This window comes from Phascolarctos cinereus, unplaced genomic scaffold (genome assembly GCF_003287225.1).
Source record: "Phascolarctos cinereus isolate Bilbo 61053 unplaced genomic scaffold, phaCin_HiC Scaffold_1;HRSCAF=81, whole genome shotgun sequence".
NCBI lineage: Eukaryota > Metazoa > Chordata > Mammalia > Diprotodontia > Phascolarctidae > Phascolarctos > Phascolarctos cinereus.
The window spans coordinates 123,144,115-123,167,722 of NW_027555514.1; the positions used below are offsets into that span (position 1 = coordinate 123,144,115).

The 23,608-nt window shown below is 35.4% G+C and overlaps 1 protein-coding gene across 1 annotated transcript in view; it reads left to right on the top strand.

Annotated features, from left to right (window-relative positions):
* Positions 1 to 23,608, top strand: part of AASS (aminoadipate-semialdehyde synthase) — a 67,508-nt gene that overhangs the window by 18,991 nt on the left and 24,909 nt on the right. Inside the window, exons 4-13 of the mRNA XM_020966361.2 lie at positions 2,956 to 3,040; positions 5,007 to 5,074; positions 5,172 to 5,318; positions 6,697 to 6,775; positions 7,632 to 7,759; positions 9,436 to 9,584; positions 11,053 to 11,175; positions 11,864 to 11,975; positions 14,224 to 14,283; positions 14,401 to 14,468. Of these exons, the coding sequence (XP_020822020.1) occupies positions 2,956 to 3,040; positions 5,007 to 5,074; positions 5,172 to 5,318; positions 6,697 to 6,775; positions 7,632 to 7,759; positions 9,436 to 9,584; positions 11,053 to 11,175; positions 11,864 to 11,975; positions 14,224 to 14,283; positions 14,401 to 14,468 (1,019 nt within the window). The remainder of the gene's footprint in view (positions 1 to 2,955; positions 3,041 to 5,006; positions 5,075 to 5,171; positions 5,319 to 6,696; positions 6,776 to 7,631; positions 7,760 to 9,435; positions 9,585 to 11,052; positions 11,176 to 11,863; positions 11,976 to 14,223; positions 14,284 to 14,400; positions 14,469 to 23,608) is intronic.

Below are 23,608 nucleotides of genomic sequence, written 5' to 3' on the forward strand. Positions count from 1 at the left end.
TATCTTAGAACCCAATCTTTCTTCTTTTCTAGATGAAGAAATAGATCCAGAGAGAAAAAAATGACCTTTCCTCTCTACCACATTGTATTTTATATATATAACTTATGGGGAAAAGTACAGATTTTCTGCCTCACATTCTTTGCTTAGCAGAGTGGTAGAAAATTTTTAAAGCCATTTAAAGTGCGACTTTACTAGTATCTGAAAATAAATTAGAGTTAGGGATGCACAGCAATTAGTAAAATCAACAAGGGAAATAAATGTGATATCTACACACGAAAAATAGGGAGAACTTACAATAAAACTGTATTAATTAGAATTTTAGTCATTGGGAATTCAAAGATTAAGTCATTTTTCAGTTGTGTCTGACTCTCCGTGACCCCATTTGGGGTTTTCTTGGCAAAGATAGTGGAGTGGTTTGCTCTTTCCTTCTCCAGCTCATTTTACGCAAGATGAAACCAAAGCAAACAGGGATAAATGACTTGCCAAGGGTCACAAGGCTAGTAAGCATGTGGGGTTGGATTTAAACTCACAGAGATGAGTCATCCTGATTCCAGGCCTGGCACACTATCGACTGTACCACTTAGCTGCCCTAAGGAATTCAAACCACATTCAAATGAACAAATATATATTTACTGCCCATTATACACAAGGTCAAGCCACTTAACACTATTTGCCTCAGTTTCCTATCCATTAAATGAGCTGGAGAAGGAAATAGCAAAGCACTGCAGTATCTTTGCCAAGAAAACCCCAAATGGGATCATGAAGAGACCCACAGGGCTGAAGCAACAGCAACAAAATACACATGGCACTGTTCTAGGTACTAGGATACAAAAGCAAACGTGTCAATGCCCTCAAGGCACTTGGTAAGGTACCATAGTATATTTTATCTAAAGAGAGTAATTCAGCCAGACCTTCACTGAAATTCACCTTTCTAGCATTTTTGGAGGTTGCTTTGGCAAATTAAGCTGATTGTCAGTCAACAAATATTTCCAAAGTGTCTACTGTGCTCTAGGTACTGTCAAGGGCACTTGGGACATAAAGAAAGGTAAAAGACAGTTCATATCTAATAATAATGGTATAAACAAAATTATCAGGGGAAGCTAGGTGCAGTGGATAGAGTGATGGGCTTGGAGTCAGGAAGACCTGAATTCAAATCTTGCCTCAGATACTTTCTGGCTGTGTGACCCTTGATAAATTATTTAACCTCAGTTTCCTTATCTGTAAAATGGGGGAATATAGACATACCTCAGCATTATTGCAGGTTTGGTCCCAGACTGCAAATATCACAATAAAGCAAGTCATGAGAATTTTTTTGGTTTCCCAGTGCGTATAAAAGTTATGTTTACACTATACTGCAGTCTATTGAGTGTGCAACAGCATTGTGTCTAAAAACAAATGTACATACCTTAATTAAAAGTATCTTATTGCTAAAAATGTTAGCCATCATGAACTTTTGTGAATCATAATGTTTTTGCTGGTGGAGGGTCTTGCTTTAGGAGTTGATGGCTGCTGACTGATCAGGGTGGTAGATACTGAAGGTTAGGGTAGCTGTGGCAGTTTCTTAAAATAAGACCACAGTGAAGTTTGCCACATCAATTGACCCTTCCTTTCTCTTGAACACTTAGGGGCCATTGTAGAGTTATTAACTGGCCTAATTTCAATATTGTTGTGTCTCAGGGTATAGGGAGACTGGAGGAAAGGGAGAGACACAGGGAATAGTTGGTCAACGGAGCAGTCAGAACATGCAAATATTTATTGATTAAGTTCACTGTCTTTGGGCATGATTCAAGGCACCCCAAAAACAATTATAATAGTAACATCAAAGATCACTGATCACAGATCACCATAACAGATATAATAATAATAATTAAAATAATTAAAAAGTATGAAAAATTCATGAGCGTTATAACCATGACACAGAGATTACAATGTGCGCATATGCTCTTGGAAAAATGGTGCCAGCAGACTTTCTAGATGCAAGATGGCCACAAACCTTCAATTAAAAAAAAAGGCAATATCTGCAAAGCACAATAAAGTAAAGTGCAATAAAATGAGGTATGGCTGTAGTAGCACCTACCTCCCAGGATTGTTATGAGGATCAAACGAGCTTTTGTAAAGCCCTTAGTCCACTGCCTGGCCCAGAGTAAGCACTACATAAATGTTAGTTATTATTTTTTATTATTATCTTCTGTGGGAATAAAGTCTTTTAAAGTACTTGAAATCCACCCATTTTTAAACAATGTATGCTTATTATTACAGGCATTAAAGCCAATCGGGCCTTCCCTCTGCTTAGCAACATTTTATTATTAGTGAATTTGAGTTGCTATATTCCATCAAAGTAATAAAACTGCATTGTTCCAAAGAGTATTTTGTACATCAGATGTTTTCACTCATTTAGAAAACTTCTGAGCTAGAGATAGTGATGTTTTCCTAAAAAGGTAAAGGAGTAAAGGATAAGAAAGAGAGCTTAGGGAGAGAAAGCAATCCATCATACTCCATGCTGTAGTTAGTAAAATTATATGCCATATGACATTATGAGACTAATGACTAAATCACATTATCTGGTGAGACTTTGTTTAAGGCATTTTTACTAGACTTTCCTTATTTTAAGATAAGCCATGTTATTTTGGTTAATGAACTTAGGAAGAACATTCCCTTTCTGATTGACTTGATTATTGGAATGCCTACTGCTGAGGTGTCACTTTTAGATTCACTCTCTCTTCTTGCGCCATGTGGGTGCCGTTTATCACGTTCAGGCTCACTCATGGTCTCTTACTGTGGTTGTTTTGTGACCTAGCTCTTTCTAAAAACCTTTCTTGAAGCCATTTTGACTAAGAAGTTTATGTTAATAGGTCCAGAAATATTTTGTGAGGAAAAAAGAAGTCAACTGTTGAATTGCCCATTTGTATGGCTTGGCCAGAGGATCTGACTGGATATATATTTTTTTAAATTTAGGAAATACGGCTTATTGATTACGAGAAAATGGTTGATCATAAAGGAACACGTGTGGTGGCCTTTGGACAATGGGCAGGGGTGGCAGGTATGTATACCAGGGTTTGCAGATGCGTTTTGAAACCTCCTGCATTGATCAACGTGAATGTGTGTGTCAACAATTCAACAAGCAGTTGTTGTGTGCTAAGTATAATGCTAAGCCCTGGCATACAAAGAAAGACAAAAACAGTTCCTGCCTCTAAGGAACTTATAGTCCAATGAGGGAGACAACATGCAAACAACATGTACAAATCTATATAAAATATAACAAATGAATTTCGATAATCATATATAAAATATAAAATCTATATAAAGATAGAGATCTATAGCAATCTATAGATTAGATAGAAATTTATATCTGTGTCTTATACATCACCTATCATATGTTCAGTCTAAATTGGAAACAACCCTGGATAGAGGGCATTAGCATTAAGGGTAATGAGGAAAGGCCTTTTGCAAAAGGTGAGATTTTAGCTGAGGCTTAAAGGAATCCAGGTAAGTCAGAAGGCAGAGATGAGGAAGGAGAAAAATTCAAGCATAGGGCTAGTTAGAGAAAACACAGAGCCTGGAGATGAAGTGTCTTGTGGTAGGAACAGCAAAGAGACTAGTGTCATGGGATCTTAGAGAAAGTAGAGGACAATCAAGTGTAAGAAAACTGGAAATGTAAGGAGAGGCCAGGTTATCGAATGCCAGAGGAGTTTATTTCTGATCCTTGAGGTTTAAGAGACCATTCAAGTTTATTGAATGGGGGATGATGGCTGGGGATGAGGAAGGTGACACGGTCAGACCTGTACTTCACAAAGATCATTTTGATAGCTGAGTAGAGGATGGACTGGAGTAGGGAGAGACTTAAGGCACAGGGACCAACCAGCCAGGTATTACAATAGTCTAAGTATGACAGGGGTGTGTGTGTGTGTGTGTGTGTGTGTAATATTCATATCCCAAAACTGTCCCAAAATTTGCCTAGGGGTGTGTTGCTGCTTGCAGTGTTGAAAGTGGTGGGGAAAAGGTTTTTATATAAAAGCCTATGTTTCAACATAAACATGAAAGAAGAAAGAACAGCAGTGCCATTTCATAGCTGTGGGTGAGCTCAGATAAGATACTTCAGCTTGCTCATTTCTAATGCAAACTCTAAGAAGAATTCTTGTTTTGAATATGTATGGGAACAGCATGCTAAGGAAGGGAAGAAAGGGGAAAAAGAAGGGGCACATAATTTGTGGGAAGGGACAATCATAAGAACGGGCCAAAGAAAGGAGAAGCCTCTTTAATTAAGAACATGGGAGTTAGATTTTTACGCCATTTGGACTTGACTTATTGGTTGGGAAACACCAATGTGTTCAGTGGTAGTCTTATACTATTATTATTACTCAAAGTTTGGTAGTAGGAGAGTCTTGTTTCTTCAAATTAGTAATGCTTTCATGAAGGCCATGTCAATTGCATTTTGTAGGCTTATATATACTACATATACATATATATTTATATATAGTTCACATATATATTTGTGTATATATATACACACATGTATATATACTTTATATATGTATGTATATACATACATATGTGTGTATACATATACACGCATATATGTGTGTGTATATATATATATTATATATATATGTATGTATATACTTAACTCATTTTTTTCCTTGACCATACAGCCTTCTCTTTCCACAGAAGTTCTTCCTTTTATGAATGGCCTCACACTTAATAAACTCTATTCACCTTTCTAAGCACGTAGGGCAACTCCTATTATGACCACAAACAACCATCAAAATTATTTTGTTGTACTGAAATTTCATCAAATAAATGAATGAATGAATAAATGCTGAGTTTGTAGTGGATCCAGTATTTTTCTTAATTGTGAATTTTCAGTGAAAGTGCAATTCAATTCAACAGACATTTGTTAAACACTTACTTTGTATAAGACAGTATGCTAGAAGCTGGGAGGCGGGGAAACTACATTGTTTCAAAAAATTAATCTTCTCATCTTTTTTATTGATCTGATTCTGAAACAGGGATGATCAACATTTTACATGGAATGGGCTTAAGGTTCCTTGCCCTGGGGCATCACACACCTTTTATGGTGAGTTTTTTTATCCTTCAAGATCCCTTTTCACACTTTGTAAAAATAAAATGTTTCAGTGTATAGATTTATGTGAATTGTATGTATTTGTTTTTAGCATATCGGTATGGCCCATAACTACAGGAACAGCAGTCAGGCTGTGCAAGCTGTACGTGATGCTGGCTATGAAATCTCTCTGGGACTGATGCCTAAGTCTATAGGACCTTTAACGTTTGTGTTCACTGGCACTGGTAATGTGTCTAAGGTAAATACGAAGACTCTTTGCAGTGGAATGTGGTCGGAATGTGTCTTAGTTGTCCTTAGCTAGTTTCTCACCTTAGGCAGCTAGGTGGTGAAGTGGATAGAGCTCCAGGCCTAGAATCAGGAAGACCTGAGCTCATACCTAAACTCAAACACTTATTATTGGGATGATCCTGGGCAAGCCACTTACCTTCCTCAGTTTCCTCACCTGTAAAATGGGGGTGATAATAGCACCACCTATGTCCCAGAATTGTTGTGAGGATCAAATAATATCATAATTGTCAAGCACAGAACCTGACACATAGTAAGTGCTATATAAATTTTATTAGTATTATTAGCTTAGACAGATTCTGATGTTACAGGGAAACCAGAGTGTTCTACTTTCTCATTTTCCCATGGTCCTAGCTTGCTCTAGAAATATTTTATGATTTTGAAGATTTATGATTCATTCAACATTTTCCCTAGCTTTCACATCTTTTTGGTTTTGTTACAAGATTCCTTTATTTTATACATCATTAGTACGGTATGACAGCCATTCTAGTTTGTATTAGCATACCGAAGGCTATAAGCTGGGAATACAGTCAAGAAGGGTGATTCTTGTGATATTTAAGTATATATTTCTTCTCTGGGAAATGGAGTTAATAAGTTTTCTCCTTCCTGAATGTTTTAAAAGAAAATGTGTATGGAAGGGATTTGAAATTTCCCAGGAAGAGACTAATCTATAGTTTTGCTACTTACAAGTAGTACTTTCCTCAAACAAACTTACAATAGAGGTTTTTTTTTTATTATGACATCTCTGTTTCTCAATGAGGTAACCATGTAAGCCTCGTCATTTCTACTTGAAAGAAAAAGACACTGAAGAAGAATTAATAGAAGCTGTTTACTGTATTCAATCACCTGAGAATCTTTGTGGCTATCATAAAATACTTGAGGCATGTTTGAAATCTGGCTTGCATTTTTTAACAAATAAGATATTATTAATAACATCAATAGCTAGCGTTTATATAGTGCTATAAAGTTTGCAAAGGCTCATTTGGTCCTCATGACAACTTCAGGATATATTTTCTATTACTCCTGTTTTACAGATGAGGAAACTGGAGCAGAGATTAACTGAAGTTACCTTGACTTTCCCAAGGTTACCCAGCTAGTTAGTATCTGAGGGCAGGATTTGAACTCAGGTTTTTGTGTCTCCAAATCCAGTGCTCTTATCCATTATACCACCTAGCTGCCATGTTGTAGTTTAAGTTCCAGAGATGGAAAAGAAAGAATGCCATATTCATGGAAGATGAACTTGTACTTATCCTTGTATGTGTTTTTATGGAACCTTGGATTTTCATTGTTAGTTTCGCTTGTCTAGTTGATGCTCATGTTGTCACTAACAGGGTGCCCAAGAGATCTTCAATGAACTCCCTTGTGAGTTTGTGGAGCCACATGAGTTAAGAGAAGTTTCCCAAAGTGGAGGTAATAAAGGATTACTACTACTACTACTACTACTACTACTACTACTACTACTACTACTACTACTGCTACTACTACTACTGCTACTACTACTACTGCTGCTACTGCTGCTACTGCTGCTATTGCCACTACTGCCATTACTGCTACTTTTTCTTCTTCTTCTTCTTCTTCTTCTTCTTCTTCTTCTTCTTCTTCTTCTTCTTCTTCTTCTTCTTCTTCTTCTTCTCCTTCTCCTTCTCCTCCTTCTCTTTCTTCTTTTCAGCATATCAACATGTGATTTGTGACTTTGAGTTTTAGAGAGTTGCCTAGGGCATGGAGAGCCTGTGACTTGCACAGGCATTTAGACAGCTTGTGTCGGAGATGGAATTTGAACCCAGGTATTCCTGACTACAAAGCTTTCTATGCATTACATTGGTGGTTCCCAGTCTTTTTTAGGTCCCATGTCACTTGACTCCTATAAATTTCCTTGTATTCCATATTCAATATGAAAGGAAAGAAATTCTAGAGTTCATTATACATTTAATAAATAGAATAAAAGATTAATTTTTCATAAGGAAAACATTCAATATACTTTTTGTACCCCAAAATTGTTCTCTTGCCTATCCACAATTTTTTTTAAAAAGCTATTACTGTAGGAATATTTTAATAGGATAATATAATTATTTACCAAATATTCCTCATACACCTTTGACAGATTTTCTGTACTCTATATTTGGCAACTCTGCACTACACCATATAAATATACTTTGTGTATATTTATTATGTTTTTTTTAAATCATGTATATCATGGCATTTTCTTATTATAGGTCATAGGCCTGCTGTTGTTATGTCTTTTACCTTTTCCCCTCTTCTCTGCTAGATCTCAGGAAAGTGTATGGGACAGTGTTAAGTCGACATCATCACCTTGTCAGGAAAAGAGATGGGGTGTATGACCCTGTAGAATATGACAGACATCCTCACCTCTACACATCTCGCTTTAACACTGAAGTGAGTGTTCTAATATGTTCTTTCTTGGCTCTGCAGACGGTTTGTTTTTACTATGAGGTAGGTAGTTTTAGACAAGAACAGTTAGGAGTACATCAATTCATTTTCAGTCCCCATTATCAATTAATTAAAATGTGATAACTCAAGTCCTTTAGAAGTAGCTAGTTGGCATTAGGAATTCTGAAATTTTCCTTGGCATAGTTTCTCGGGCTTCTGTCTGCAGGGCTCTGTCAGCATGACTTTATTTGATTCTTTTTACCTCAGGATTGCACCATCTTACTGTGGACCATAGCCTTCTGTGGTCAGCTCAGGCCCGTTGACTTTAAACATGGTATTCATAATATGGCCATAGTCATGGAAATCCACGGATCAAATGATCCTTCTGCAGAAAGTCTGTTTGGTAGTTACACTCTGTATTCCTAATCTCACTGAGCCATCGTGCTAATTCATGCCATTGATTATGTGGGTGCACTGAGTTAAAAATAACGTGTGAGGGCCAGTGCAAACCCATCCCCAGGAAAGGGAATTTTACAAAATTCCCCAATTCAAAATGCATGACAGCAGGAAACCAGCAGCATCTTCGTGCAAGAAGGCTTGTTTCTTCATTTGTGGCCGAAAGCCCTTTCTTGCCGTGTGAGCAAGTTTTAGCAGTGATGTGTTTATAGAAGGAAGAACAACTCTTATTCAGTTGAGGGGTCTTACAAACAGCAGCTCATTTTCTAGATTCCAGTGTTGAGCTGTGCTTGCCACGTGACAGTCTTCAGTATCATCCAAGTCATGTAGGATGTGACGCCTAATGCAACTTCTAAATGAAAGGATGTGAAACTGGAAAATTCTTAGGTCTAACTCTTAGTTCTCTTTAATGATGGCTGAGGGCATTTGGAACTTTCTGATTGTAAATACTATGTATGCACCTTTCTCAGTGGAGCTCACAGTTCTTACAGCTGTTATCTGATTTAATCTTCACAGCATCCCTGTGAGGAATGGGGGACATATTATCCCCATCTTGCAGGTAAGGAAAATGGAGCCCAGAAAAGTCGAGGAAGCCCGATTAAGGCTACATAGTTGGTGGCATGGGAGGCAGAAATACAATACCAGGCTCTTGATTTAAAGGCTTGTTCTTTCCCTACTAAATAATGCTATTGCAGAATGAAAACGAAAAAGGACCCCAAAACTTTATTTCATGGGGAGCTCCTATTGCCACATGGAATATGGTAGAACTCACCCAGTATATTGTCTTTTGCTAAGAAGGAATGATCTCTCAAAACTAAAGAGGCATTAAGAAATAATGTTGAGTTATAATGACCTAGTTTGACCCTGGAGAAGAGTTGAGAGAGAACATATATTTCTCTCCTTTCTTTGAAGAGATGGGGAATTATGGGTGTAGAATATTGCATGTACTGTCAGACCATTGATGTTAATTGCTTTTGTTAAACCGCTCTTTTCTTTCTTTTTAAAATTTTTGCTACAAGAGATGACCCTTAAGTATGGGAGGGGCAAGAGATATATTTGCGGATGAAGGTGATATGAAAACAGAAGACATCAATGAACATAATTTTTAAAAGTAATTTTAAAAAGCTAGTTACTGGATTTGCCATTGATAGTTTGCATCTAGCATACTTCTGTGAGTATGAGTTACCCTCCACATCTCATTGGGTTTCTTGGAATTTGTTTCATAGATTGCCCCATATACTACTTGTTTAATTAATGGAATCTACTGGGAGCAAGACACTCCTCGGCTATTGAGTCGGCAAGATGCTCAGAGGCTCCTCGCTCCAATCAAATCCTCAGTTGTTACTGTTGAGGGTTGCCCTTCCTTGCCCCACAAGTAAGTATCTATTGTTTTGTTTTAATTATTGTTGTTTTTTCTTAATAAATAAAATTTACAAACTGTTTTAAAAATATTTGTTTTATTTTTAATTTAATTTAATTTAATTTTTAATCCCTCCTTTTCCTCTCTTCCCCAGAAAGTGTAAAGATCTTTTATACTGCAGGGCCAACGATTTTTTCATATTAGCTCCCATGGTTTGCTACTTGGTAGTAGATAGGGCCTCGGATCATCTAGTCCCTCAATTTGCAGGTAAAGACACTGAAGCCCATGGAATTAAAAAAAATGATGCCTATGGCGATGAAAGTAGCAGAACTTTCATTAGGCTCATCTTCTGTCTTCAAATCTAAATAGTGCTACTGTGAATTCTAGGGCTGAATTATTTTACTGAATATTTATTGAGTATTCACAGTGTTCAAGACACTAGTTCAGGTGTTGTAATAATAATAGCTACTAGCTATTCTAGCAGCATTCTGGATATTTTAATGGATTAAAAGGTACAAGATAGGATCTCTGTCCTCAAGTAGCTTAAAGTCTATTTGGGGAGGTGAAACATGGACACAAAAATAGAAAACTAAGGCAATGTGATGGTCAACATTAAATGCTAAGTGAGTTGTACAGTCAATATGTGTGCAATAAAAGTTCAAAAGAAGGGAAGAGCCTTGTGGACTGGACTGGTCAGGGAAGACTTCATGGATTAAGTAGAAAATGATTTGCATCTTATTGAATTGGTAGAATTCAGTCAGGTGGAGGTAAAGGTGAAGGACACTCCTGGAGAGAGGAGACATTGTGAGCAAAGATGTGGAAGTATGAAAAACACGATGTGTTCTGAGAACACTAGATAGACCCATCTGATTGATGGAGAGGGATGGCACAAGGGAATTGTGGGACGCAAAACCTGGAGGGGTAAGTGGCAACCAGACTGTTAGAGGTCATTCCTTACTAGGCCAAAGGGAGGAAATCATCCTCATTAGGAGTAGGACACGAAGAAAGGAGATGATAAGATGAGAGTAAGGTTTTAACAAGATTATTTAGGTGATGGTAAACAGGATAGCTTAAAGGGATGTCACTTGTCTTATCCCTAGCACTTAGCACAGTACCTGGCATATAGTAATTGCTTAATAAATTCCTTTATAATTGATTAATTTAGAGGGGTATAGCTAGGCACTGTTTTTTTGTTAAAGAGAATTCTGAGGAAAGGCATGATCCCCTCTGGTTTCTTTTGTTTTTAGTTGAGGAGAACAAGTCTTCCTTTGGGAAGAACCTCCTAGTAATCTTTTCCTTGTTTGTTTTTTTTTGGTTTTTGTTTTTGTTTTTGCTCTCCTCAGTGTTCAGTGGAAAGGGCTGGGAAATGCACATTAGAAGTTGTTATCTAATCCTTAGGTTTTGTTATTGTTGTTGATTTTTAGTATTGATGGCAATTTTCAGCTGGTAATGCAGTATGGCATATGGGCATCCTCTCTTTCAGACTCGTGGCCATATGTGACATCTCAGCTGACGCTGGAGGGTCTATAGAGTTCATGACGGAGTGTACGACAATAGACAGTCCCTTTTGTATGTATGATGCTGATCAGCATATTATCCATGACAGGTGAGTTTGTCAAAAAATTTAAAAGACTTTAAATTGCTGAGGGTCATGGGGGCATATGTTTATATTTCAGTTAGGTTATTAAAACACAAGGAGAAAATTGTCCAAATGCACAACATCATAGCACTTCCTAGTGTTGATGTGTGAGCCTTTGATGACAGCAGAGACATACTAAAGGCTGTGAGGGTTTAAGACATAATAATTCACATTTATGTAGTGCTTTAAGGTCTGCGAAATACTTTTTAGCCTTGTGAGTTTGATTATAAAAGTACAATTGCCTCCATTTTATAAATGAGAGGATTGAGATTCAGACAAAAAAAAATAACTTACATATATCATCACATAGCCAGTAAGTATTGGAGCTGGGATGTCAATCTAGATCTTCTTATTCCAAGTCCAGTGTCCTTACCAAACCATGCTGACTCTTCTGAAGTTCATATACATTTAAATATAAAGTTATTAAAAATGCAATCATTTCAACTTTTAAATTTGTATGCCATATTTATATGAATGGGAGATTGTTGCAGAAGAAATTAGTAGTAGATGGGGTGTCAACTATTTTTATTCTTGTATTTCACACACATGGTTTTGTGCTGGGCCAACATAATATGGTATTCGTACTAATATGAGGAATGTTACAGGGTATGTTGGTCATTTCTGCAAATATAATTAGTCATTTTGCTGCTTCTAGTGTGGAAGGCTCTGGGATACTCATGTGTTCCATTGACAATTTACCAGCCCAGCTCCCAATTGAAGCTACAGAGTGCTTTGGAGATATGCTTTTTCCGTATGTTGAAGAAATGGTAAGCAGAATGCTGGACTCAACAACTGGGATTGCATGGAAACCTGACATATTTAATGAATATACTAATCTTTTCCACCTAAGAAATCTTCTGTGGTTCCCTCATTTCTCTTTCCCAGTTTTACTTGTAAACATTTACATTATTAATCTTCTACTTTCCTTGCTTTACTATTGATATAATCTTTGTTCTCAGAGGTAATTTGTCTCTCTCATTAAGGTATATTCAATTAGGAATCTACCTTTGATCTGTGGGAGTCTCTCTATCTCTCTCTTCCCCCTCCTTCCCTCTCTCTATCTCTCCTTCTACCCCCCTCTACCCCTACCCTCACTATCTCTCCCCCACTCCCCACCTCTCCCTTTCTCTCTCTCTGACACGTTGGTCAGAGAAAATCAAATTGAATCTTTTTCCTTAGTAATTCATTAAATAACCTTAGTAAAATTATGAAGAGTATTTGACAGAGATTTTATTCCTTTGTCAGTGGTCAGTGTCTGGAATATCATTATGCTGTATATTCTTTGCTTGGCTAGAAAGGACCTCTCCAGCAGCACCCTCTCTCTCCCAATCCCATCTATTTTTGTATTACAATTTGACAATGGTAGTTAATGTTTCCTGGTAGGACTTTCTCTCTGAGAATAATAGGCCCAGATTCTTAACTTCAGAAGCTAAGGAAGCTTTTCCTTAAGTCCTGGGTATTTTTCCATTTGAGCGGTAGCTTTTGGGAGCTACCATTCTAAAATGGTGGAGTGATTAGCAATAAAGCTAAACTTGCAGGCTGTGCCCTTCCTCCTTTCTATTAAATGTCCTTTTCCTCCTTTTTTGATTAAACTCTTGACGTGCCTTGCTTGCACAAGAATGTTAAATAGTGAGCTGGGCAGTGTGTAAATGGTAAGGATATGTTCTTATGGTGGCATTGGAGGAGAGGAAGGCAAGTGACTAAGGTCTACTAGCCAGACAGGATATCATTAGAGTAATATGGTGGTCATTTGTGCCTTCCCTGCCTTGCCTCTTTCTTTACTGTTTTACTCCTAGTCTTGAGTATTGGGCAAACTATTCTGTGCCTCAAATTTTTTCATCTCCTTTCTTTCCTTGATAAAAATTTTCATTCTCGTGGTGTAGACATCTGAGTTATATTCTAGGAAGAAAGTAATTGAATATAGAAAGAGTTTCTTGTTCAGGCTTGTGGTTTTTTTTTTTTAGCATTAAGAAGGTATTAGTATAAATGTATACTAATAATAAATAAACTAATAATAAATAAATAAATAAAACTAATAAATGTATTTACATTACTATAAATGCAAGATGGACAGCATATCTTACGTTTCCCATTATTCAGGAAACTTGAATTAAAAATTAACATTCCATTGCTTCTTCCCCTGAGGCTGTTCACCATCTCCCACACTTTTATAAGCCCTCCCAGTTGGGAGGTGATGCCAAACTAGACCTTAGGGTGGGATAAGGGAGCATAGGAATGCCTTCTTTTCCTCTAGCTATACATTTGGTGCACTATTTACTTCCAGTCCCTGAGGGTAGGGTACTTTAGCTAAGATTTTGGATATAACTTGAAACTGGAATAAGTGTAGAGAGGTAGATTCTGGGAGTTGTAGTTTTGTTCTCTGGATTCCTCTTGCCAGATTTTAGGAAGTATGGAATTACTTGCCCACAATGTACTAGTCCTATGGCATTGGCCCATGTATTTCATTATTCAGTTTAAATATAACCTTATTATGAAGGCATTTTATCTTGTACTGGTGTCCTGTTTGTGTCCAGGACCTGGGAGAAGAAGTAGGGCATTGGGAAGATTTAAACTGTCCAGTTGGCTTTACACACTCTCTCTGTCTCTCTCTCTCTGTCTCTCTCTCTCTCTTTTTCTCTCTCCCCTAGAAGGAACTAATACTGGCAAGTAATGACTATTTATGAGACAAGGTGGTAGTCAGGGATAAGTCCTGTGCTATTTTTAACAAGCTCAGTATAGCTCATTTAACCAGGTTTGGGGATGTTTTTCTTGCCTGTAAACTCTGCCTAGAGTGGAAGCTGTGATATTGTCATAGCTACCAGCTGGTAGTTTAAAATTTGGAATTAATACTGAAAAAGCATTTTCTTTAGTGCAGGGCTAAATGTCCTTCGGAGTCAGAACATTCTGTGCTCTTTAGCAAATATGCTTTTCCAAATCCCTTTCTTCTTTGACAGATGTTTCTGTGCACATGCCAACACAAGGAAACCTTCTTACCAGTTTCATTTGGCCTTTCAGATATTATCAGATGCAACTCAGCCTCTTGAAAGTCAGAATTTCTCTCCTGTTGTCCGAGATGTAAGTTGTGCAAATGTCTTTTTTCCCTCCTAAATTCTTCACTCCCTATCTAAACAAATCTAAGATTTTAAAGGCCAATTATAATGAAATAATTACATATTTTTCATATTCTTTTAGGCAGTGATTGCATCCAATGGATCATTGCCTGAAAAGTATAAATATATCCAGAAACTTCGAGACAGCAGGTAAAGTACTGCCCAGAGCCTCTTCTTTTGTCAAATCTCTTATTTTAGATTTGGCAACAGTTTCTGCTTTTATGGGAGAGATCATTTGGCACCATAGAAAGAGGGCTCGATTTGGAGTCAGGAAAAACATGGGCTCAAATCTTGCTTCTGATCCTAAGAATTAGGAGCATGGAAAAATTATTCAGACTGAATGACTTAATATTCCTTTCTTCATCCATAAAATTGAGCTGAAACCTGTAGCATCTACTTCAAACGGTTTCTTTGAGGCTCAGATACAGCAATGTATATAAAGCACTCTAAAATAATAATTTATTTTTCCCCAATTATGTGTAAAAACAATTTTAACATCCTTTTTTTTAAGCTTTGAGTTCCAAATCCTATCCTTCCTTCCCTCCACTATCCTTCCCTGAGATGGTAAGCAACCTGATAGAGGTTATACATGTGCAACCATGTGAAACATTTCCATATTCGTCATTTTGTGGAAGAAAATTTGAACTGAGAGAGAGAGAGAGAGAGAGAGAAACAAAGTTTTTAGCTTATCCCCATTACATATAATGCTTGCTGATGGTTTTAGATAGATGCAACTTATGATTTCAGGAAAATTCCATTTATTCCTATGCTTTCTAGTATTTTTAATAGGAATGTGTGCCATATTTTGTCAAAAGCTTTTTCTATATCTATTGAGATAATTATATGATTTCCGTTGGCTTTTTTATTGATATAGTCAATTATTCTTTTCAATTAGTTCTCCCAATATTGAATCAGCCCTGTATATCTGGTGTAAATCCCACCTGATCATAGTGTATGATCTTTGTGATATGCTGCTGTAATCTCCTTGTTAGTATTTTATTTAAAATTTTTGCATAAATATTCGTTAGGGAAAATGGTCTGTAGTTTTTTCTCTCTGTTTTTTGCTCTTCCTGGTTCAGGTATCAGCACCATATTTGTGTCATAAAAGGAATTTGGTAGGACTCCTTCTTTGCCTATTTTTTCAAATAGTTTATATAGTATTGGAATTAATTGTTCATTAAATGTTTGGTAGAATTCACTTGTTAATCTGTCTAGCCCTGGGGATTTTTTTCTTAGGGAGTTCATTGATAGTTTACTCAATTTATTTTTCTAAAATGGATTATTTAAGTATTCTATTTCCTCTTCAGTTGTTTTGGGCAACTTATATTTTTGTAAATATTCATCCATTTCACTTAGCTTGTCAGATTTGTTGGCATATAATTGGGCAAAATAGTTCCTAATAATGGCTTCAGTTTCCTCTTCATTGGTGGTGAATTCACTCCTTCATTTTTGATACTCTTAATTTGGTTTTCTTTCTTTCTTTTTTTAAATCAAATTAACCAATGGTTTATCTATTTTTATTGTTTTTTTTAAATATAAAACCAGCTGGTTTTCTTACTTTCAATCTTATTAATCTCTCCTTTGATTTTTCAGGATTTCCAGTTTGGTGTTTAATTGAGGATTTTTAATTGGTTCTTTTTCTAGTTGTTTTTTTTTAGTTGTATGCCCAATTCATTGATCTTCACTTTCTCTATTTTATTGATGTGTTTAGAGATGTAAATTTTCCCCTAAGTACTGCTTTGGCTGTATTCTGTAAATTTGGGTATGATATCTCATTGTTGTTATTCTCTTTAATGAAATTATTGATTATTTCTATGATTTGTTCTTTGACCCACTCATTCTTTAGGTTTAGAATAGTTTCCAATCAATTTTTAATCTGTGTTGCTACAGCCCTTTATTGAATGTAATTTTATCACAATACAATCTGAAAAGGATGCATTTAATATTTCTGCTTTTCTACATTTGGTTATGAAGTTTTTGCGTCCCAATACATGGTCAATTTTTAGGTAGTTACCATGTGTCTCTGAGAAACAGATATATTCCTTTCTACTTTCATTCCATTTTCTTCAGCAGTCTATCATATCTAACTTTTCTAAAATTCTATTCACCCCCTTAACTTCTTTCTTGTTTATTTTGTGTTTAGATTTATCTGATTCTGAGAGGGGAAAGTTGAAATCCTCACTAGTATAGTTTTATTGTCTATTTCTTCCTGTAACTCATTTAACTTCTTTAAAAATTTAGATTCTGTACCATTTAGTGCATATATGTTTAGTATTGATATTACTTCATTATCTATAGTTCCTTTTAGCAAGATGTAGTTTCCTTCTTTATCTCTTTTAATTAGACTATTTTCCCTTTTGTTTTGTCTGAAATTGCAATCATTACCCCTGCTTTTTTTTCTTTTTTACTTCAGCTGAAGCATAATAGATTCTGCTTCATCGCTTTACCCTATGTGTACCTCCTGTTTCAAATGTGTGTCTTGTAAACAACATATTATAGGATTCTGGTTTTTAATCCATTCTATTATCCACTTCTGTTTCATGGGTGATTTCATCCCATTCACATTTATAGTAATGATAACTAACTGTATATTTCCCTCCATCCTATTTTTCCATTATTTCTTCTCTCTCCCTCTCTCTCTCTCTCTCTTTCACCTTTCACTCTGTCCTTTCTCACAAATGTTTTACTTCTTACTATTGCCTCCCCCAATCCTCCCTTCCTTTTATCAGCCCCACTCCTGTCTCTTATCCCTGTTCCTTTTTAGTTTCTTATAGGGTGAGACAGATTTCTACATCCAGCTGAGTGTGTATGTTATTCTAATTGAGTTAATTTTGATGAAAAGTTCAACAGTTGCCCCTCATCCCCGCATCTTCCATTCCACTTTAATAGCTCTTTTCCACCTTTTTTATGTGAGATAATTTACCCATTCTATCTTTCCCTTCCCTCTTCTCCCAGTGCAATCTTCTTTCTCACCCCTTAATTTTTTTTTACATCATCCCATAGTACTCACACCTGCACCCTCTGGTGTAGGGAAATAAATGATTTAAACTATATTTGGGGTTGACCACCCAAGTTATTTTCTTGGATTTAAACTCATATTTTTCAGTCTATTCCTTTCACTCATGTACCAGTGTAGGGACTACTTCACTAGTCCAGATCCTAACTGGTCCGTACTTTCTCATTTTGTGACATTTTTGCCTGTTTTTCTTTCTTTCTTTTTCAACATTTATTATTTCTCTGAGCTCTGGCACATATTCTGTGTACTATAATGTGATGAGAAACATGTATGTTGTTTAATGTCCTTATTTAGTGATACTATGTTTTTTTTTAGTTTTAAATTTAACAGTTGGTTTAATTCTATTTTTCCTTTTATTATCCATTATTTTCATTACCTTTCTCTAAGATTTACCTGAGAAAATATTAAGATCTACTATCATTTGTGTTTCAATGTTTTTCTGCAACTCGGTTAGCTTTATAAATTTAGATGGCATGCCATTTGATGCATATATTGGTTTATCATTTATCATTTCTTTAAGCAAAATGGATTTACTTGTTTGGTTTTCTTAATAATTATGAATTTTTTTTCTTAAAAAATTGTCTGATAGCATGATTGAAACTTCTGCTTTTTGGATTTACCTGATACACACTGAATTTTGTTATAGCCTCTTATTTTCACTCTGTATGTCTTTGTTTTAAATTGTGTTTCTTATGTTCACAATTTCTGGATTTTATTTCCTTATTCAGTCTGTAATTCTCTTTCATTATATTGGATTGTTAATCTACTGTAATTGTTAGGTTTGTGCTTTTCTCCTTTTATTTCTTTTCTAGGCCTATGATTTTATTGGTCTAGGGAATTTCAAAATAAGAAAACTCCCTCTACCAGTGCAAGTTGACTCCTTCTCTGTACTTTATAGGGTTACAGGGTGCCTAGATCACTAAAAGGGTAAGTGACCTGCCTAGGGTCACACAGCCACTATGTGTGAGAGACAAAACTGAACTAAGGTCTTCTTGACTTTCAACTCCTTTTTCTCTCTCTTTAAGAAAAAATTTTCAATTCTGTTCCAAATTCTCTCCCTCCCTTCACCTCTTTCTCACCCGTTAAAAAGGCAAAAAATACAATACTCATTACACACAAAAAGTCATGCAAAACATATTTCCTCATTAGCCAAGTTCTGGGGGGAGAGGGGGGAGAGGAACAGAAAAAGAAGAGAAACAATGCTTCTATCTTCACTTCAAGCCCTTCAGTTATCTATCTGGAGGTAGGTAGCATTTTTCATCATGAATCCTTTGGAATTGTGGATCACTGTATTGATCTTGATTAAGTCTTTCACAGTTGATTATCTTTGTAATGTTGTTATTGTATAAATTATTATCACTTTGCTTTGCATCAGTTCATATGTCTTCCCAAATTTTTCTGAAACCATCACCTTCATCATTTCTTATAGCACAACAGTGCTCCATCACATTCACATACCATCAATTATTCAGTCATTCCCCAGTTGATGGGCATCCCCTCAGTTTCCAATTCTTTACCACCACAGAAAAAAGCTGCTATAAATATTTTTGTACAATTAGGACTTCTTCCTTTGATCTTTCTGGGATACAGATCTAGTAGGGGTCAAAGGTATGTACAGTTCCATAGCCATTTGGGCATAGTTCCAAATTGCCCTTCAGAATGGTTGAACTATTTCACAGTTCCACCAACAGTGCATTAGTGTACCTATTTTCCCACATTCCTTCCAACATTTGTCATTGTCTTTTTCTGAAATCTTAACCAAACTGATGGGTGTAAAGTGGTAACTTAGAGTTGTTTTTTAAAAGCATTTTTTAAAGTATCAGCAATCTAGAACATTTTGTATGACTATTGATGACCTGGATTTCTTCTTCTGAAAATTGCCTGTTCATATCCTTTGACCATTTATCCATTAAAGAATGGCTCCCATCTTAATAAATTGACTCACTTCTTTTATTTTTGAGAAATGCGACCTTTATCTCAAGAACTTGCTGCAAAATTTTTATTCCCAGTTTCTGACTTTCCTTCTAATTTGGCAATATTGGTTTTGTTTGTTCACAAATTTTATTTCTTTTATTTTTTTGTAATCAAAATTATCCATTTTATCTCATGGGAACTTCTCTATTTCGTATTTGGTTATGAATCCTTTCCCTATCCATAGATCTTCTATAGTCGACTAATTTATGATACCACTCTTTATGTCTAAGCCATGTTCTCATTTTGAGCTTGTCTTGCTATACAGTGTGCAACATTGGTGTATGCTTAGTTTCTGCCAGACTATGTTCCAGCTTTCCCAGCAGTTTTTGTTGAATAGTGAGTACTTGTCCCAATAGCTGGGATCTTGGGATTTATCAAATACTGTGTGTGCTCTCATTTGCTTATATTGTATACTTAATTTATTCCATTTATCAACCGCTTTATTTCTTATCAAGTGCCTAATTGCTTTGATAATGATAGCTTGAGATCTGATACTACTAGGCACCCTTCCTTCACATTTTTTCCCTTTGATTCTCTTTATTCTTGACCTTTTTTTCCTCCAGATGAATTTTGTTATTGTTTTTTCTACCTCAACAAAGAAATTATTTAATAGTTTCATTGGGATGGCACCGAAAAAGTAAGTTAATTTAGGTGGCGTTATCATTTTTATTACATTGGCTTAACCTACCAATGAGCAATTAATATTTCTACAAATTATTTAGATCTGTCTCTATTTATGTGAAGGGTGTTTTGCAGTTCTGTTCATATTATTCTTGTGTGTGTCTTGGCAGGTAGACTCCCATATATTTTATAGTGTCTGCAGTTATTTTAAATGGAATTTCTCTTTCTATCTCTTGTTGCTGAACTTTGTTGGTAATATATTGAAATGCTGATGATTTGTATGAGTTTATTTTATATCCTGATAATTTGTTGAAGTTGTTCATTGTTTAAACTGCTTTTTTTTTAGCTAGCTTTCTAGGGTTCTCTAAGCAATCCATCATATCATCTGCAAAAAGGGATAGTTTTATTTCTACATAGCGTGCGTTTATTCCTTAAATTTTTTAAAATTTCATTGCTGTACCTAGCATTTGTACTAACTATACCTAGTACAGTATTAAACAATAATATTGGCAATGAACAGCTATGCTTCACCCATGATCTAATTGGAAAGGCTTCTAGTTTTATCCTTATTATATAATGTTTGCTCTGGGTTTTAGATAGATATTGCTTATTATTTGAAGAAAAGTGCCATTGATTCCTATGCTTTTTATTGTTTTTTATAGGAATGATTATTGTGTTTTATCAGAAGCTTTTTATTAACCTGTTGAAATAATATGATTTTTGTTGTTTTTGCTCTTGATATGATTACTTATTCTTATAGTTTTCCTAATATTGAAACTTCCCTGCAGTACTGGTATAAATTACTGGTATAAAATTAGTGTATTATCTTTGTGGTGAATCATTGTAATCTTTTTTAGTATTTTATTTTAACATTTTTGCATCAAATTCATTAGGGAAATCAATATAAAGGTTTTTTTCTCTGTTTTTATTCTCTTTGGTTTATGTCATAAAAAGCATTTGATAGGGCCCCTTTATCTGTTTTTTCAAGCAATTTATATAGTATTAGAACTAAATGTTCTGTAAATATTTGGTAAAATTCACTTGTAAATCCATCTGGTCTTGGTTTTTTTTTTTCCCCTTAGGGATTTCATTTATGACTTGTTTATTTTCTTTTTTTAAAGACAGGGTTATTTAAATAGTCTATTTCTTCTTCTGTTAATCCTGGCAATTAATATTTTTGTAAATATTCATTAATTGTATTAAGGTTATCTGTTTTATTGACATATAGTTGGGCAAAATAACTCTTAATTGTTTTAATTTCATCTTCATTGGTTGTGCATTCAATCATTCCTTTTTTGATACTGTTCATTTTATTTTCTTTCTTTTTACAAATAAAATTAGCCAATGGTTTATCTATTTTATTGTTTGTTTTTCCCTCTATAAAATAAGCTTCTGGTTTTATTAGTGCTATTTTTTTTAAAATTCAATTTATTAGTCTCTCGTTTGATTTTCAGGATTTCTATTTTGGTGATTAATTGGGGATTTAAAATTTGTCAGGTTTTTTTTTCAGTTGCATGCCCATTCATTAATCTTCTCTTTCTCTGTTTTATTGATGTAAGTGTTAGAGATATAAATTTTGCCCTCAGTACTACTTTGACTGAATCCCACAATTTTTTGTTTGTTGTCTCATTCTTGTCATTGCCTTTAATAAATTTATTGTTTCTATGATTTGTCCATTGACCACTCATTGTTTAGGATTAAGTTATTTACTTTCTAATTAATACTTTTTTGAATGTGATTTTTATAACATTATGGTCAGAAAAAAAAACATGCATTTAATATTCCTGCTTTTCTTCATTTGTTTGTGATATTTTTATATCCTAATTTATAGTCTAGTTTTTGTGAAAGCACTAAGTACATTTGAAAAATAGGCATAATTCTTTCTATTTCCATTCAATATTCTCTAGAGGTGCATTATATCCAACTTTTCTAAAATTCTATTCATCTTCCTCTTTCTTGTTTGCTTTACCATTAGATATGCTTCATTTTTGGGGGAGATCATTCCAACACAATTGACTCACTTCCATGACCCCTGTTTGTGTAAACTCCTTTTTGCGGCTCTAATAATGATGAAGTTCTTAGGAGTTAGATGTATCATCTTCCCATACAGAAATATAAACAGGTTAACCTTGTTTAGTCCTTTATGATTTCTTACTCGTTGTTCGCCTTTTTATGCTCATCTTTTGAGTCTTGTGTTTGAAGGTCAAATTTTCTATTCAGTTTTTTTTCCATCAAGAATGCTTGAAAGTTCTTTATTTTAATAAATATCCATTTCCCCCCTGTAGGATTATACTTAATTTTGTTAGGTGGGTTATTTTTGATTGTCATCCTAGCTCCTTTGGTTTCTGGAATATCATAGTCTAAGTCTTCAGCTTCTTTTTAGTGGTAGCTGCTAAAACTTGTGTGATCCTGACCTTAGCTTTACAGTATTTGAATTGCTTCTTTCCCGTTGCTGGAAGTATTTTCTGTTTGATGCGGGAACTCTGGACTGTGGTTATAATATCCCTGAGAGTTTTCGTTTTGGAATTTCTTTCAGGAGGTGACTGCTGGATCCTTTCAATTTCTACTTTCCCTCTTAGGTTCTAAGATATCTGAAAATTTTTCTCTTTATAATTTCTTTAAATATGATGTGTAAATTGTTCATGTCTTTCAGGTAATCCAAAGATTCTTAAGTTATCTCTCTTTGATCTGTTTTCTAGGTCAGTCATTTTTCCTTAGATATTTCATATTTTCTTCTATTTTTTAGTGTTTTTTTTACTTTGTTCTATTATTTCTTGATGTCTCATGGAGTCATTAGCTTTCATTTGGCCAATTCTGATTTCTATGGATTTTTTTTTTTTTAGTATTTTTTGTCCTCCTTTACCAAGCTGTTACTTCTCTTCCTGTAATTTTCTTGCAGAACTCTCATTTCTTTTCTTGGTCTTTTTCTCTACTACTTTTATTTGATTTTTCATTAAAATTTTTTTTTTATTGCTTTCTTTAGCTCTTTTAGGAATTCTTGTTGAGCTTTTATCCAATCTGCATTTTTCTTTGAGGCTTTGCTTGTAGAGGTTTTTAAATCATTGTCTTCTTCTGAGTTTGTGTCTAGAGCTTCCCTGTCATCATAATTTTTCATGGTCAGGTTCTATTTTTGTTGTTTGCTCATTTTTCCAGCCTATTTATTAACTATGGACTTTATGTTAAAGTTGTGTTCTGCTCACTTCAAGGCAGTGGGGATGACTAGTGTGAGCTTCTGTCTTTTATGTCCTTCTGCTGCTTTCACAGCTATCTGGAGGGCCTGTACATTTTTAGTGCTTCTGACATGATATGGTGAGAGGTCTGCTTACTGCCCTCCTCGTCTACAGGTACCTTAAACAGGAAGGCCCTCTGCCCCCTTGTAACTGTGAGTGCTTCTCTCTACCCTAAAACTGTATCCTGGAACTGGATAATGTGCCACAGAGCTGCCAGATGACATCCATTCCAGTGCTACTCCAGAGAACCACAGGATCTCTTTCTGCCCAGGCAGTCAGTCCCTGGGGAGTTCCCTGGTTGGAACTCACCATGGCTACTGGGGGCTTCTGGTTTCTGTTGTTCTGTGCTCCTGACCAGCTCCCATCCCAGGGTTCATAGACCTCTGCTTATCTTCCTTAACTTACCTCAAATGGAAAAATGACTCACTGTGTTTTTTTTCCTCAGTTTT